The sequence below is a fragment of the Dryas octopetala genome, chromosome 9, assembly GCF_963921425.1.
Source record: "Dryas octopetala chromosome 9, drDryOcto1.1, whole genome shotgun sequence".
NCBI lineage: Eukaryota > Viridiplantae > Streptophyta > Magnoliopsida > Rosales > Rosaceae > Dryas > Dryas octopetala.
The window spans coordinates 18,125,921-18,143,634 of record NC_141374.1 but is presented as its reverse complement, the minus strand read 5'-3'; the positions used below and the strand labels follow the sequence as shown (position 1 = coordinate 18,143,634).

Genomic DNA, 17,714 nt, shown 5'->3' with positions numbered 1-17,714 from the left:
GAGACTTAAAATTCTTTGCTGGCCCACTGAGATTTTTTCTCTAAAGTTAGAAAGATACGAAGAGACATCTATGTTTTGTTTTATTACTTGGAAGTTAGAATATTGGCGTAATCCAAATGCCTACCATACTCTGCATGTGAAAACTTACAATCTGTTATAAACTTATAATAGTAATTTCCCCTTGGATATTTACAATTTGCAAAGTAGAAAACAAAAAACAAAAACAAAAAAGGAAAAAGAGAAAAAGCTACCCAATTTTAGTCAAAGCAGCTGTGTTTCCTGTATCACCTAATCCTTGATTTTCTTAATTAGAAGCAAAACCCACCACCATGCTGGAGGTTTCAGTAAAATCTGCATTAAAATATGTTCTAAATTGAGGTTTCCATCCAGAGTTCTATTTACCCCAATTCCATGTCATACAAAAATTGAAGTGGGGTAAATTAAAACCTAAACATCATACACAGGTAAGCGCTCCTCAATAGATACACGGCATATTGGGCATTTTTTACACTTGTCACAGCAGGCACTGCACAAAATTACAAAACAATGAGCATGAGTTTCATATCACATTGACAACAAATTTACAAGCATAGAGATAGAGGCATGTGATGGTACCTGCAAAGGACACGATGCCTGCATGGTAGCAGAACCACACTGATCTCTCCCTCGAAGCAAACACGGCATAACACTTTTTCCTGACCAGTAGTATCAGAGAAAACCACACGCATGCACATATCAACACCCAAGGAGTAGGTTCCCAATTTGAACAGGCAACTTAGCATAATAAAAGATGCACATATAGATCTTGCATTTCGTATAAATGATAATATCACCCAAAAGACAAATATATATGAGAATGGCAAAGTATTTGATACATTGACGTGATGCAGATAACATGGAGATGCTATATCTGGGAATAATTTATATATCAGAATCAGTTTCTTCATTCCATCATTTTCAATTTGTACCTTGTGTTAACTCGTCATAACAGAAATATATCAATGGCAACCCCATAGAGATAAAGATAACCTACAAGTCAAGCAAAGTATCTAGACACAAAGCTGGTATGGATTTCATTAGGCAAGGAGACACCCAGATTACCAATATTTGTGTCTTGGTTGATCATGTCAGCATTATCAATGGCACCCACATCATACCTACTTTGTACTTGGATATGCATGTATTAAATGAATCCATGTGAATACATAATTGCATTGAAAGATGAAGCCTAACATCAACTGTTCTCAGCAGCCATGTTCTCTAGTTACTCCACGATATAACTAAAAGGCAAGCAAAAGGCAAGGATACCAATATTTGTGTCTTGGTTGATCATGTCAGCGTCATCAATGCCACCAATATCATATCTACTTTGTACTTGGATACGCATGCTTTAATTGAATCCATGTGAATATAAAATTGCCTTGAAAGATGAAACCTAACATCGACTATTCTATGCAGCCATGTTCTCTCGTCACTCCGCGATCTAACTATATTTGTTGTGTTTAGGGTCCAAAATAAAAATATTAGTCCAAGAATTCAGAACTAAATGTGATTAGAATCAGACCATTGAAAACTTAAAACTTCTGATGATAATTATTACACTTAAGATGGATGATAGGCTAAAACAACTCCCAATGAAGAAGGTCTAACTCAAAGAGGTTTAAAATATTCTTTGGTTTTAAACTGGATCACCTAAAGTGAAACCAGCAAAGGACAAGAACAAAGGTCTTAAACATGCAAACAATTGGAGCTTTAAAAGCCAGCTTTACAATACATTAAGCAGTTAATTGGCAAGTTCAAACCACATATTCACAATACTATGAGACAACCAGTTCAGGATGAGACAACATACATTTTGAAGTCTTTCATACTCCTGTTGGCTGTATTTGGTGATTTCTGCTTGTTCACCGAGAGCTGCTTGGAGTCTCCATACCTGATATTTTAGAAATCAAAAATAAAAACACATGAAAAAAAAAAAAAAAAAAAAACTTAATTTTGGCATCAGCCAAAACAAGAACAAAGAGTATAAAAAACACTAGTATAATATCATCAGAAGGGAGGGAGAGAGGGGAAAAATTGGCAATATACACCTACAAATCATAACTCTAGCAAAATAACAAATAAAGACACACTATGAAGATTATGATCACCTCCTCAGTGAGATCCTTTTTAGGCATCTTCTTCACTATCTCAGGTGGATAACCACAGAAAGTGTTGTATCTGCATATTAGAACCAAATATACAAAGATCAGACAAGCTTCTACATCTGAAATGCTTTATGAATTTGCTACAGGCCCTAAGATATGATACACCACTAGATCCTTAAATGACAAAGGAGGGAAGCTCCTGTTCCAGCTGTGTTTTCAAATGCTTTTAGTTATATGGGACCATATGTATAAAAAGGGAATGGGACATAGATATCTAAATAATAATTTTGATATCAATAATAGACATTTCAACACAAACAAATAATAATGTCCCTATTTATACTAACCCTGAAGCCCCCTCATGAAACAGTCGGGCATGGTCCTCCCGACTGCCTTCATCTATTGACCACCAGCCCAGTAGCCTGCATTAAGAAATTGTCAAATTAAAATTATTCCATAGTCTGCATTTACCAGTTACATAAATTCAATATGTAGGCAATCTTGCATATTCAAGATCTTTCCACAAAAGGTAAGAGCAGTTGCACCCATCAAAACGAGGAACATGAGATTAAGACAAACAAAACAAACACAAACTTGTTACCTGGAACCATGGTGCAAAAACCCCAAGCAATCATGAACTCTAGAAGAAAATCTAAAATATATTCCTGTGCCAGCTCCACTACGCAGTAAAAGTACAATTTTCTCCACCAACCTAGATGCAGCAAATAGTACACCAGCACCTTGGAGTAGAAAAAGAGGAGAGAAGAGCACAGGAAGTGGGATACGTCTAGCACTATCTGGCGTTCCCTGAAATTTGAAATTACAGTAGGTTGGTTGATAAGATACCCTAAAGAGTCGCCATGACCCACAGCTCAGGAGCATAACATACCTCAAGACGCATACAAAGGAGAACTTGAAAACCAATCACAGGAATTTTCATAATATGCCCACCAATATCTTGCAGACCACACATTCTATCTTGATGCAGATCCTCCTCAGCTGAAACTACTAAACCGCTGTTCCAGTCAAGATATCTGATAGTTGAAGAAGATGAACTAGCTTGTCTTGTGCGAGAATTTCTATGAATCACTGGATTTGACCACTTTGTACAGACAAGAAAGGAAAAGCACTCTGCAATACTGTGAAATATATGCATTTTTTGGTCACCAAAAATTGAATTAATTTCCATGTCACAATATTTAGGGAAGCACTAGAAAAAAGTAGCTGTTAAATAGGAAATATGGCAGAAGAGGCACAAAAAAAGTACCCAAAATTTATAAATAAATCCCACCAACCAAGAGCACCTACATGACCTGCAACATTTGATATACAGAAAATCTTAATCAGTATCACTAAAATAGAGCATTATATATATACAGAGAGAGAGAGAGAGAGAGAGGCTCTAGTAAGTAAAATAAGTAACCAATGCAGGATTAAAACACGCCTACTTTTACGTATTTTGATCTTGACCATAGAAACAGAACTAAAGGCTTAAGATTGGTTACTTATTTTAGTTACTAAAGCTTTTCTCTCCACCTATGAATGTAAACATGTGAGCATGTTTTTCTCTCTGCTTATATATAAGCATACAAACAAGAATTCTATGGATCGTTTAGTCAATGAAGAAAAAGGATATTATAGATGAGTAATAAGTGAAGACACTGAATGCATTTTTTATTGTAGTTACATACGACAAGAACTCGGAGTAAAGAGATATTACCGCATAGCTTAAGCAGGGTGAAGATTGTAGCAGCAACAAAGAAAACCATGGAGATTGCAACCCAGAAATGCTACAAGTGTTAAAATGGCGAACCATTAATGGTACTTTCCAAAACTGACTTTCTAAAAATAAGTTGAAGTAAAACAAATGTAAAATTTGAAAGAATTCGAGCCAAAAGGGAAGAATCCAATTCATTTAAAACCATGGCCTTCCTAATATGCCCAATTATTATGTAAAATTCATAAGAATTTGAGCCAAAAGGGAAGAATCCAATTCATTTAAAACCATGGCCTTCCTAATATGCCCAATTATTTGACCACGATATCAAAAGACAAATTGAACTAATCAAGTCTTACAGAAATCATGCAGAGAAAACAAGGTTTTGCTAACCCTTGGACAGTTTATCAACTAATGAAATGAAACTTACAGGTAGTGTCTCCCATATTGTCTCATCACTCATACTTTCATCATCCCCGGGCATTAGAGCCTTACACATTCTGTTAAATAAATGGGTGTCAATTAAAAAGCATCAAAATAGACCCATGACATTTGAGCACATTCTGCCAAAAAGAAGAAAAAGGATGACAAGGGACGGTATGGTCAAGACAATACATAATTTCAGATTGTCAATTACATCTAACAACACGAAAATGAATTTTCGTTGTAATTCCTATCTATGACCCAACAAATAAATCACAAATTCATTTCATGTAAACCTGTTTACCACTTCTATTTAAACATAATGTCCTCATTTTTTTCTCCATGGCTTTGATTTATCAGCTAAGAAAAAACATACAATTTAAAACTACAATAGTTAAGCATGGGGAGAGACAAGCAGAGAAAAATAATTAGACACAATCAATGATACCCACACCTTTTGAAAAAAAAAAGAAATGAAAGAAACTTTTTGTCATGGTCTGTTCCACGCAAATGAAAGCTAAAGATAAAAAACAACTAAAATAAATTAAAAAGGTTTACTTTCAAGGCCTGGAAAAATGAAAACTACATTGGAAAAACAATGGATATGTGGGCAGGAAATAGGTACATTAAGGCCATTAATGCTCAAACATTAACGTTCAGGTTCTATTTGGTTCAACCAAATGGGCAAATTGCATCATATGCTAGCCAAACAATCTTTATGATATTTGTTATATCTTAGAACCGATAGTTAAGCAAGAACTCTATAAAAATCAGTAATCTATAATACTGCAAGATACGACATATAATAAAAAATGTCAAAGGAGATACCTGAAATTGTCAATAAGAATAATTATTTCGAATGCTAGTAAGGGTAGAAAGACAACCTTCAAGTTAACAGCTGCAAAACCATGAACTGCACAAAAGAAAATGAACTAATCAATACACTAGGACTCATGACATCATGCAAAGATGAAACCCTTAGAGTAACAAGGAACTCATTTTTAAGCCAATTCGCTTGGTTCGAGTTCACAGTTTGACACATGAGAAATTGGTGTCAGTCCCCAAAAATAATTTATTAAGAAAAAAAAAAAAAAAAAAAAAAAAGGAGTTGGGTCTCTGGTGCATACCATAAACACTTTCAAGATATATACAAAGGAGCAACTCAAATGCAATAAGCAATGGTGTGGCCACAACAGCATGACATGGTGCCCACTGTCCAACAGAGAAAAACTTAGTGGTTCATATTCACAATACCTGATCGTAAATTGAAGTTCTTTATATTCAAACCAAAATATAGTATCAGCGTAATTGAAATTATCTCTAGAATCGTAAAGAAACATAATGACATACATGACGATTATGTGGAACTGATGGAGCAGGTAATGAGAATCTTCCTCGGGAAACAACTGCATGAAATATCCAAAGTGGAAAGAAAATTATCCTGCAAACAAAAGGCAACACATTCAGAGATGAATCTAAATTAAGCAAAAATAAATGATATTAAGAAGTATATAAACATAATAATATATTTTTTAGGTCTGCATGTTTGTTTGTGCATGTGAGGCCTGCATTTATGACAACCTCTTGGCTGCAAGAATGTCATTTTTTCCAAGCATCCAAATCACATTGCAAGAGTGAATCAAAAATATTCAAAAAATCCATCAAAAAGGAGAAAAGAAAGAGAGTGGTTTTTAGCCTGTGTTTGCCACCACAGACTGGAACAAAATCTTCATTTATCAGTAAGCCGAAACCCTAATCAAAGGCTGAATTTTTTAATTAATGAATTATAGGCTTAATTACTGAAACAAACGTAAAGAACTCAAGATTTCTCCAAAGACAGCTAAAATTACACCTTTCTCACCCTTCCCTCTAGGATAACAATGTTTCATGATTGGAAATTAACAGACCACTTATGAACTTCCTATAAATAAAAAACACAGACCACTCATGAACTGGCAACCTTCAACCAGCAGCTCTTGAGTTGAAGATACTATGACTGGAAGCACTATCTGATCATAAAGGAGAGAGCTTATTTGTTCATTTATTGACTTATTAAGTTATTATCCTATTGTTTGGCAAAAAAGGAAAAAGAAAAAGGAAAGAAAAATGAAGAAAGTAACATTCCATTTTTCATCACATCGACATTTATGAAGGACTCACCATAAAGCTTACAATTTATTCTTTTAGCATTGTTTAAAAAAAATAATAATAATAAGATCTTAATCCTTACTAACATGAGAGTTTGATCGAATCAATAGCACTACTAACATACTAATGAATTCAAAAAGATATGCCCTTAGGTTATGGTTCTACCTAATATATGAATATGAATGGAAGTCACCTATTCTCTAGCAAACCTTCACAACAAAAACCTTCAACCTGCTCACTCATGAAGGCAATTTCATCAAAGAGGTGCCAATACCACTATCAGTTGGAAGTTCGTCTCCTAATGCATGTAGCACATAAATTAGGCTATAAACTATTGGCTGATATAGTTCATTTTCATGCTTCTTCAAAGTTCTTACCAAACAGTTAGTATACTATTGAAATGCAGACGGAAAGAAGTGCACGACAATAAGAAATCATATTGAACAACAAGAATTTTGAATCACATTGGTATTAAAGGGCCCTCCTTGTTCCTAAATGTGTACTGCTCCAGTACTTATTTCCCAATCTATAAGCAAAGCAAAGCTTTTTTCACTATAAATGTATAATGGTAATCTTTCTTTTTTGTTTTTTTCACACCGGCTGCCAATTTTTGAACCATATCACAGCGTGTTCTTCATTCATTTTGTCACCCATAAGAAGAAAATTCCCGACTTCTTTCTCTTTCTTCTCAGTGACAATTACACTGTTCACATGCAAACCATTTATGGGAAAGTATATCCATGAAACCAAACAAAACCCATCACCTGCCTCACCAATTCAATAATTTCCAAACTTTCCCAACTTACACCTCCAAAACAATTCAGAAAAGTAAAATCCATAACCAAAACCTCAAGCCCCACAAATAACCCAAAAAATAAAACCAATTGCATTCAAATTAAAACAAAAATGAGAGCCGCAGAGAGAGGGAGAGAAGAAACAGACCACCAAGAGTAGGAGGAGACGTGGTCGAGCTTGAGAACGAGCAAGAGCGTGAAAGTGAAGAGGAGGCAGTGGGCTACTAAGGCCTGTACGGACTTCAACACTCTACGCCAGTTCATCATCGGCGAAAACGATGTCGTCTATTTCTCACTCTCTCTGTAAATTATATAAACACGTATGTAAATAATCGAAGGCTCTCTTCTGTGCACTGTGTCTAGAAATTGAGTTGAGATTATGAGATTCTGGGAATTGAGGAAGACAAGGTCGTTTCAGTGGGCGCCATTCGAAGGGGAAAATATTCTCTCTCTTCTTTCGCTCTTTCCTCTCTCTTCTTTCATGAATAAAAAAACAAACGCATTTACTATCTCTCTCCCTCTCTCTCTAGAAAAACTTGTTCCCCTTTCCCTCCCTCTCTCTCTCTCTCTCTCTCTCTCTCTCTCTGCGTTTGGCCCTTTGCTTCCACTCCACGGCAAAGTAACGCTACTGCCTCACCCTGCTCAAGCAGCTAATCTGATGATTCTGATTGGGGCACGCACTTATTTTTTTATTTTCTAAATTGTGTTGCGGAATGACTATTTTACCCTGTAAATTCGAGCAAGACTGGTGGTAATATGCATGTTTGAGTTACCGACTTACCATATCCATTATCCATAGATACTCGACCTGCCAAAAAGGGTAAAACAATCTTCTTATAAAAACTTGATTCTGCTGACCGCCACACGAAAAAAGTTAAATACACTAAGCTTCGTTAGAAATCAATCTGACAATAGATTCGTTTATAAATGTGAAATCTAAAAAAATATAGATATTAGTCATATTACTAATTTTGATTTAAATGGCTGGCTGGAGTGCCTTCGGAAAAAAATAATTAAATGGTACGGTTAATGATCCTGTGTACTATGCAAAGAACGAAAGCCATGTTAACAAGAAACTGAAAGAAAGTCATGGTAATGATAAACTGAAACTCTAATTTGGTCATTTTTAAAAGAGACAATTTTGCTCATGATCATTAAATTACAGAGCTACTTGGCTGACCTCGTGACTAATCACGGTTTAACTCAATCATTATTAACTCACTATGTTATATCACAATATGTGTTATATGTTACATCATTGTTAATATATATATATATATGATTGAATTCATTATAAAAACTTCCTCATAATACCATATACACCCTTTATTTAGTAAATATTTATAAAAATAAAAAAAATATATTTTCTCTCTTCCTTCTACAATCCACTCTACCACCCTCTCCCATGATCCACTTTATCCCTCTCCCCATGGGCCATGACCATGGACAGCGACCAGCCGACCATGGTGCATATTACAAAAATAAAAAAACAACGTTTTGAAAGATTAAAGAAATAAAAAATTGAGGGATTTTTAAGAACCTAAATGTGTTGGTAGATTTTTTTTAATAATTATGTGTTAGTAGAAATTAAATAGCTAAAAGCTCTTTCTGTTATTATTATTAAGTTGGAATTGTAATCGAAATTTTTTTGTGTTGTAATTATTTTTTTAGAAAAAAAATGCAATCAACAATATACACTAAATGTAGAGATAATATAATGTTGGATCGATAGCGAATAATTATAACTAGCTTATAATCCAGTGATATTTCTCCTCTAAAGAAAGATCACAACTTAGAACCCCAATTCCAAATTGGTCAAAGTTCACTTTTAGTCCCTATAATTTGAGTTAGGTTTCATTTTTATTTATGTAATTTCAATTGCTCTAATTTTAATTCTGTATTTTTCAAATTGTTACAATGTAAGGACACATTAGAATTTTTGTTTATTAATTCGCTAAATTAGTCATTGAATCTCTAATAGTATGTAAAGTATATGACCAAAATCGAAATAATTTGTAAAATATATGACAAAAAGTACAATAAATTTGAAGATTTGATTAATGAAAATGTTAATATATCTTTAAATTGCAACAATTTGTAAACTACTGAATTAATATCATAATAATTGAAACTATAGAGACCAAAGTAAAATTTAGCTCAAACTACAAGTGAAAAATATTGCACTTCATTTTGATAACGACACGTGGTTGTTTCCCTAGTTGGATGTTGTGTTGGACATCCACGTTTTGGCAAAAGTGAATATAGTGAAACGAGAAGAATCTAAACTAAGCACGAAAGAAAATCGGACCACCAAACATGATATTTGAAAACTTGACAGCACCAAGCCCGTATGTTTTAAGCTACCCAATCGTAACCGCGCAACGTGTCGAGGTTTAAAGTTCTTAATGACTTAATGTCTCTCAAATTACTTTCACAAAGGTGATTGTCGTTTTCAACAAAAAAAAAAAAAGAAGTAAAGAAAGGTTGTTGTCGTCGTGCATAGAAATACAGGCTGTCAGATGATCAGTAATGGATAAGGAAAGAATGAGTCAGACAACATAGAAGCTTGTCTACAAGTACTGGGCCCGGGGCCTACTGCGAGGAGATTCAAGAGCTTGACACTTGGATTATTTGTCAGGCTGCCAGTTCATATCTCTTGAGGAGAAAGATGAATCCAAATTATATATAATTGAGCGTTATTCTTATCCTCCAAAAATAATCTTATATTAACGTCATTTTCTTTTTTTTTCTTTTTTTAACATATTAATGTCACTTTCAGGTGATCAAGTCTTCAAATAGGAATATATATTTACCAACTAGCTATATTTTCCTTTGGTAAATAAAACAAGCCACCATAATAACAGTTTGAAGATCATCTACTTATGTCTTTCATTGAGAAGCCAAAGTTGCAATAGACCTTCTAACCAAAGATACACCGATATCAGATGCTTGTTACAGTGGCATTTAAGACTTCATACAGACAAAATTGTTGGGGCACTGAAACACAACTCATTTACATAGACGAGCTTTACATACCTCCCAAAATATAATTTACTCCCATCTGAAGAAGAACTAGAAAAATTGCTGGAGCCAGTGGCAATTTACTGAATCCTTTTGCAAGTCATCCTTCATCTTGCTAATTTTTTCCAAAGCCTGCTTTAAATCCATTGTCTCTAATGGCATATCGGAAAACTCCTTCAGAAACTTGCGTGCCCGAGCAGCTCCTCTAGACATATCATCAGAATCATACTCTCTCTTACGCTTGGATCCAACCTGTAAATCGTGATTATAGAATCAGATAATACCTACCAACCTAGTAGTATGCCTTGACGATAATATGACATTAATTATACATTCATACCAACTTAGTAACTTACATAAATATGGATTTATATCACAAGATTTATAGGAAATCATAGTTTTTCCAGGAATTCCATTATGAGTGTGTGGCTTTTGCAAAATTGGAAAATCTTACAAGGTACTAAGTGCTGAAAGTGCCTCATAATTTGTGTACAATTATGTATTTTCTTTTTACATGCGCATCCTATGTGTACAATATACTCTCCACCCTTATTCTTACAGAGAGGCTGTGCAATAGGCCCAAAGGTCACTTACCTACCAACCATAATTGTTTTATGGGATTTGAACAGGATATAAAAAGACAGAGGGAGGAGAAGATTATCAGATTATGTAAGATTATTGATTGAAATCCGATAATTAAGCAAATATGAAAATACATCATTTTCTTGCTTAAGTGCAGATTCTTTGCGCTAATATAATGTGGATTCAGATAGAAAGATGATGCTTGAAGTTTTATATAATTATGATTTTGGTGTGATGTGATCAGTGGATCAACTCTTACAGTACCACACTAGTCCTACTAGCACTGTATTCATTAAGAGTTCAAAGACATGAACCTATAACAGATTTGTATCAACAACCAGAGTGAGGCAACAAAAGAAATTATAGCCTTGTTATTAATATTTTAAGATCAGCATAGACATCACCTCTTCTCTAGCATCATTTGGAATTATTGCAGTAGGTGAGAAATCCTCCAACTCAGCAGCCTTCTCTCTAGCAAGGGAAACAACACTTTCAGGAAAGTTTGCAAATTCTGCAACCTGGATACCAAAACTTTGATCACAAGCTCCTGGCTCAACCTGGGAAGTATGATCACATTACCAAAATGAGTGGGTTTAGTTTTGCTCAACCAAGATATAGTCACTAGCGTAAAAATGAAGGACAAGATGGAAGAAACATTGTAGAAAATCCCAAACAAAAGTTACATCTGCTTCCAATTTTCTTTAAGGTGTTAATTCCACAAAATTCTACTAATTGTGAACCTGGAAAAGACATCATTAAAAACGTAAGAAACTATTAGAGAATACATCTACCTTGTACAGCATAGTCAACTTGCGGCTTGATGAGTCAATATGTGCACTAACATGATAGTTTGCTACACCAACAATTTGCTTCATATTGGGCTCATGAACGGCATTTTCATAAGCTAATGCAGTCAATTCGTGAAAGTGGGTTGCAAACAAAGTAGGTGCCTTAATCACTTCAACAAGGTGCTCACAAATGGCCCAAGCTAAACCTGAGCACCAAAATAAATATCGATAAGACAAAGCAATAAACCTTTATATTAAGTGTAACTAAACTTTATGGTACAACACTAATAAAAGCACAACTAGATCATCAAAGTCTTCAACAAATGCAAACTCTTCAAAAGACAGATCTAAGAAAAACACCAATTATATGAATCCCACAACCCCATAGGATGAAAATTTCCCACAGAAAATGCACATGAAAATCCATCACTCAGAACAAACATTAACATCATTTACATCCTCCACCACTATTATTCAATTCTGTATTTCTGTGTGAGAGCAACACTTAATAAATGGATCCTTTCTTTTTCCATGAGACAAAGGGAAACAGACAATATTGATCCATCGAGAAAAGGTTCAAGAGTGAAACCAACCAAATCCATCATATGTTGATGTCCCTCGGCCTAACTCGTCAATGATTATCAGTGACTTATTTGTAGCTCCTTTCAGTATAGATGCAGTCTCAAGCATTTCTTGCATAAAGGTAGAAACTCCACGTAGCTAGAAAGAAGAAATAATACACACAATTAATTTTCCATAACAGGGAAAAAAAAGTTGTATACTCCTTTAATAGAAAATCAACAAATAGTTTCCAAGCAGTTGTATAAAATATTGTAAGATAACTGAACACTTGCCAGACAACAGATTCAACATAGGTTTAAGTGAGTAGTGGTAACCACTAATGCCTTGAAAAGCCATGCAGTCACCTGGACATGTTGCTCAAAGTTAAGGACTCAAGAGAAGCTACATGCATATAATGGTCTGCTTACCAGTTAACTCATGTAGGACAAGGATAAAACAGAATTGGTTGAACTATCCTGCTTACTAGTTTTCATCTTAGATTGTTCTAGAAATGTAAGTTGGCAAGTGCAATTAAGCTTTTTACGTCATCCACACCCTTATATAATCGTTGGGTTCAAGTTCAACCATGTTGGACATTGATAAAGTTGATCCAAATAAACATCAGCCTTTTAATCAATTGATCCACTCAACAATTCACCAGGTCAAATTTTAAGCCAAAGCCAAAGGGTTCAATTATTTTCTTAATGATTATGAATTTATGATAGTTAGAACTACCACATGGACGATAAATAATATGTGATGACAGATAAGTGCAATTATATTTTATTCCAAGGTTGAGCCAACTATTATTGCGACTTAAAAATTTAAAAAGGAAAACAAGCTCAAAATCTTTGACTTTATATAAATGTTGAAACCAAACATAAGTTACTAGTTCCTTTTATCTTTTAGTAATGTACTCTTTCTTTTATCTCTTGGTCCTCACCCACCCAGGCATCATTCAAAATCTGTAACTGCTGCCTCAGTTCCTTGAGTCCAGCAAAGAACCTTATCTTTGATAATGTAAGAGAAACCACCAAATATAGGAGACCAATTCATGAGGTCTGTTATTAAAGGAAACTTTTACAAGCAATAGACAGCAGGAACTAAGACTAGAGAGATTTAAAAGATCAGTTAAATAGCATAACATGCAACCCGCGTGGAATCAATTTATATTACTATTTCCATTTTTAAGAAGTTCAAACTTCAAGAGAATATGCCATGGAACTCACTTGGCAGTCACCAGCACCCACACGAGCAAAAATGCAATCACGAACAGAAATGCTAGCTTTGTCACAAGGAACAAAAGAACCAACTTGTGCCATTAGAATATTCACACCAACCTGCCAGCAAACAAAATCCTGTGAATTGTTAAAAGTAATTAAATAGGATTTCGTGAAATATGCAACAACAGCTGATAAAGATTTTGGTATTGGCAATGGATGTGAGGTGTCCAATTTGGTGGCATGAGACACATATTAAGTGCAAGATATTCACCACAGCAAGAGAGTAAAGTATGCTTGAGAGAATGTCATAGTTACAAGGAAATGTGTATGCTGATGAAAGCAGTAGGAAGAAGCATTTGACCAAGTCAATAAAATCACACCTGCCGGATAAATGTGGATTTTCCACCCATATTGGGTCCTGTAATGATTTGAAACCAACTCTTTCCTCTCACCTGACAAGCAGGAATAATAAAGAGCGCATGATGAGACACTTGAGCCAACAAAGGTACCAAAAAATTTTCTTTTGCAATTTTTTTTCTCGGGTTTCATGAATACTCACAAGTTTACAATCATTGGGTATAAAATTAACCCAATCCTGAGCCTCCACGCAAGGATGCCTACTCCCTTCTAATATAATATCTCCCTCATCCTGTTATAGCCAATAAGACAATAATTATTTTGTCAATACATACAATTTACTAAGAAGGAAAAAGAATATCATTATTCTCTAAGAAAATAAATATTAAAGCACATAACAAGTAACTAATTACCGATGGAGTGATGCTTGGCCTAGTGTAAGGAGTAGGGCAACTAGAAGCCAAATCAGCAAAACTAAGTAAGACATCCAATTCAGAAAGCAACCCAGCTACAGACCAGAACACCTGGAGGTGAAAAATCCTTTAATCCAGAACAAGAGACAGGATTAAGCACAAGAAATATTAAAGTATATCTACCTCGGAGAAAGTTGCTGCAGTTTGAACAACTCGGTTAACCAGCTCTTTCTGACAATTCTTATACTCTTCAAGTATTCTTTGATACTGATCCCCTAACTTTTTAAGCTTTGTGTTAGTAAATTTCACTCCATCCTTTCGGGTTTCCAGGACAATGAATTGTGTGTTGAGCTTTTTCCTTATTTTTGGCTCTTCCTTCTTGGTGATTCTGAAGACATGTCCAAATTGTGTGCCTTTATCTAATTTTAAACCCTTATCTAGAGAGAGATCAAGATCATTAGCAGTTTCTTTATGCAACTTGTGTATTTGGTGCTCCAGCTTCTCTTGCTCATCCTTTAGTGCAGAAAGTGCAGGATCATAACTAGATGCTATCATGTACTCTCCATTCTCAAGTTGATCAAGGTCGACAGCAGCTTCCACTAGAGCAATGAACTTATTTAGGTGACCATCATCAGTCCATAACTCAAGGGAATCTGAATATCTTTCCTTGATCAGCGAGGAAAATTGTCCATCGTACCGCTCTAGTGCACTTCTAATGTATGGAAGTCTTATACTTGACTGCAATCAAAAAATGAGAATCAAATTAAAGGCATAGTTACTTACAACTATTAGACAATTAAGTACAGTTTACCGACATTATACTTGACAGGGCTGAAAGTATGTTTTTGAAGATCAATCATCACTTTTCTTTTAATACAGCCAAGATCCCATCATTCTTAAATAAGGACAGTAAAAAAACCAAAGAAAAGCACTACGGAACAATATCAGTTAGCTGGATAGAGAAGCAAAAAAAAAAAAAAAGAGATAGAAATACACACACACACACATATAGAGACAGAGATGACAAAGGAAATGGTTCTCTTTGGCTGCTTGTCTAGAAAAAGTATACATTTATATGGTCATACCAAAAACAAGTAGACACTGCAGATAACCTTACAAAATAATCAAGCTGTAAAAGATAAGATTCTACCTGATAAAGTTTTACAACATGCTGCAAACCAGCTCTTTTCTTCTCAAGATTGTGCATCAGTCGCTCGATGTCTGAGATTCTTTTCAGATGCTGCCTCAAATCTTGGCGAAGCGCAGGATCCTCCACAAATGCTTGTACCAAATCTAGCCTGGAATTGATTTCATTTACATCTAATAAAGGCTGTTTTAGCCACATGTGAAGCAAGCGTTTACCCATTCCAGCAGTACAGGTTCTATTCATAAGACCAAACAAACTGAAATTTTTATTTGCATCAGTTTTGCTTTCAAGAACATTAAGTGCCCTCATAGCAGCAGAATCTAACCTCATATAGCTGTCAAGATTATATCTTCGGATGTTATAATTTCCATAATTGCTCTCATCAGCAAGCAGTTCTGCATAAGAGAGCAATGCCCCCAATGCACCAGGTGCAAACTCAAAGCCAGAAACTAAATCTCGAACTGGTTCAATAGAGCCTTTGACAAGCCTACTGAGATCCTGAACCAAATCTCTCATCTTAAATTCAGTCTTCTTCTTCTCAGTTAACATCACACCACATCTAGTCAATGCATCATGCAAAGTTCTAATTTCACTGGTTTTGCCACTCTCTAAGGGAAGAAGGCATTCCTTGCAACCAAGTGCAACCAAAGCTGATTCCACATTTGTAAAGTGGCTATCGTCAAGAAATTCAGCTAATCCAAGTACTCGTTTAGTTAGATCAACATATCCTAACCCAACAGTGCAACCATTTTCACGAAAGTTAGGCAATAGTGCAACAATCACTGGGGTATCCTGCATCTCATTGTTGGCAAATAAAACATCTTCGAAACTGCCGAGGTTTCCAGGCGTTCCACTTTTCAACAGTCTCCAACTTGATCCACTACCCTCATAAATCTCAAGAGTATGGTCTGTTCTTTCCAGTAGAAGATCACGGGCAATTGTTTCAAACATATTTTTACTAACACTCACACTGGATAGGCCATCAGATCCGCTACCCAATTGTCGCAAAGCAGTGGTGGTACGATAGTAGGTCTTTGCAATGAAAGTAGCATTTTCACCATGAGCAGTGTAGTAGTCCTGAAATATTACATATTTAGGAAGAACGGCAAGCAAATGATGTTTTCAGAGAATAAGGGAGAGAAAAGGGAGGGGGAGGGGGGGACTTAATAGGAACCTACAAAATAAAGAGAAATCTTCACAAAAATCCTAGTTACCGGGAAAGACTAATTGAGGTAACAAGTCATAGGCAGTACTGAAACTATGGTAGGCGGTATAGGATAGGAGAGTTCTATTGCCCAAAATTAGGCATAGAAACCAGATAAAAGATAAGATACCTATTTCTTAATATTGACATACAACCAAACATAAAGTATGGATCATATAAACTCAAAATATGCACATATGCAAGTGTGCCAGGAAATAAAAAACATAGTAAACAGGAGAAAATATGAGAAAATAGAGAAGAAAATAGAGGGGGGAGGGGGGGAGAGAGGATTCATAAAAGAGAGTTGGAATACAAACTGACCCGACGATCAAACAATCGAATAGCTCTTGAGTCCTGCAACAGAAACAAACCAAAACCAAATAATTAGAACATAAGTCTTCCAATAAATTATATATAGACAGACACACGCTCGCACATTATTAAACCATGTTTAAGTTACCAAGAAGACATCAGGGAGTTCAATTTGAATTTTTGGTTTCCATCAATTTTGATTCCCAATATTGTGTTTTTTTATAGCAACTAACACCAGTGCCCCAAATATTCAGAATTCTACTAACTTCGTTTTGTTTCTCGGTTTTCTTTTCCTACATTTCCTAAGCAGCTAAAAGAGCCTAGTGATTATATTCAATCACAAAGAAAATGCAACGAAATGAAACCAAAACTTAATTTTAAGTTCATTCTAGCCAAGTTTTTCCAAATAAATAAGTGAACGACTTTTAAAATAAATAAATAAAACCACAATTTTTTTTCAACTTCCCTTTCCCTTTCATTTTCAAGCAAGTAAACAGAAGAGTATGTTTCCTATTAAACTTCACAATCTAAACTTAACAATACCAGAGCGACGCACCCATATGGACCAGAAATAGAAATACTCACATGGGGGAGGGTTTTGAAGAACGAGAGAAACCCTTGAGATTGCTTGGCATCTAACAAAAGTGCAACGAGTAAATACAAAAACTAAATTAAAAATGCTTATGAAAAAAAATAATAATAATTAGTCGAAATGCAAAGCTAGGGTTTTTGTTTTTGGTTTTCTCGGCTTACCTAGTTTAAGCTCCGGAAGCTTGCTCTGGTCCTCAAAATTGGCATCCATTGCTGGTTTGCTGTTAGGGTTTGCTTCGCTCTGAGACAGAAATGGGACTGTTGAAGTCTCTTCTGAAAGTGGGTT

At 35.2% G+C, this 17,714-nt stretch overlaps 2 protein-coding genes across 2 annotated transcripts; both read right to left on the bottom strand.

Annotated features, from left to right (window-relative positions):
- Nucleotides 1–145: 145 nt before the first annotated feature.
- Nucleotides 146–7,799, bottom strand: LOC147275169 (Transmembrane Fragile-X-F-associated protein). Its single transcript, XM_086228557.1, has 14 exons — nucleotides 7,378–7,799; nucleotides 5,638–5,728; nucleotides 5,415–5,499; nucleotides 5,116–5,200; nucleotides 4,295–4,364; nucleotides 3,868–3,937; nucleotides 3,415–3,460; nucleotides 3,037–3,286; nucleotides 2,749–2,954; nucleotides 2,495–2,569; nucleotides 2,151–2,220; nucleotides 1,853–1,933; nucleotides 616–695; nucleotides 146–526 (listed from the first exon to the last, which is right to left on the bottom strand). Exons 1-14 carry the CDS (start codon nucleotides 7,494–7,496, stop codon nucleotides 448–450), a joined length of 1,407 nt encoding a protein of 468 aa, XP_086084683.1. The 5' UTR covers nucleotides 7,497–7,799; the 3' UTR covers nucleotides 146–447.
- A 2,359-nt stretch (nucleotides 7,800–10,158) lies between these two features.
- Nucleotides 10,159–17,714, bottom strand: MSH2 (MUTS homolog 2). The gene is made up of 13 exons (XM_086257293.1): nucleotides 17,591–17,714; nucleotides 17,423–17,472; nucleotides 16,847–16,879; nucleotides 15,325–16,398; nucleotides 14,358–14,912; nucleotides 14,175–14,285; nucleotides 13,964–14,053; nucleotides 13,785–13,856; nucleotides 13,411–13,521; nucleotides 12,214–12,340; nucleotides 11,624–11,826; nucleotides 11,237–11,389; nucleotides 10,159–10,502 (listed from the first exon to the last, which is right to left on the bottom strand). Exons 1-13 carry the CDS (start codon nucleotides 17,637–17,639, stop codon nucleotides 10,302–10,304), a joined length of 2,829 nt encoding a protein of 942 aa, XP_086113419.1. The 5' UTR covers nucleotides 17,640–17,714; the 3' UTR covers nucleotides 10,159–10,301.

Coding starts and splice junctions, on each gene's coding strand:
- MSH2 (XM_086257293.1), bottom strand. CDS start 17,639: ATGGATGCCAATTTTGAGGACCAGAGCAAGCTTCCGGAGCTTAAACTA. Junction 14,286..14,357: donor CTGCAGCAACTTTCTCCGAG/GTAGATATACTT, acceptor TTTCACCTCCAG/GTGTTCTGGTCTGTAGCTGG. Junction 10,503..11,236: donor CAAATGATGCTAGAGAAGAG/GTGATGTCTATG, acceptor CACGATTTACAG/GTTGGATCCAAGCGTAAGAG.
- LOC147275169 (XM_086228557.1), bottom strand. CDS start 7,496: ATGATGAACTGGCGTAGAGTGTTGAAGTCCGTACAGGCCTTAGTAGCC. Junction 3,938..4,294: donor CAATATGGGAGACACTACCT/GTAAGTTTCATT, acceptor TAACACTTGTAG/CATTTCTGGGTTGCAATCTC. Junction 527..615: donor AGGCATCGTGTCCTTTGCAG/GTACCATCACAT, acceptor AATTTTGTGCAG/TGCCTGCTGTGACAAGTGTA.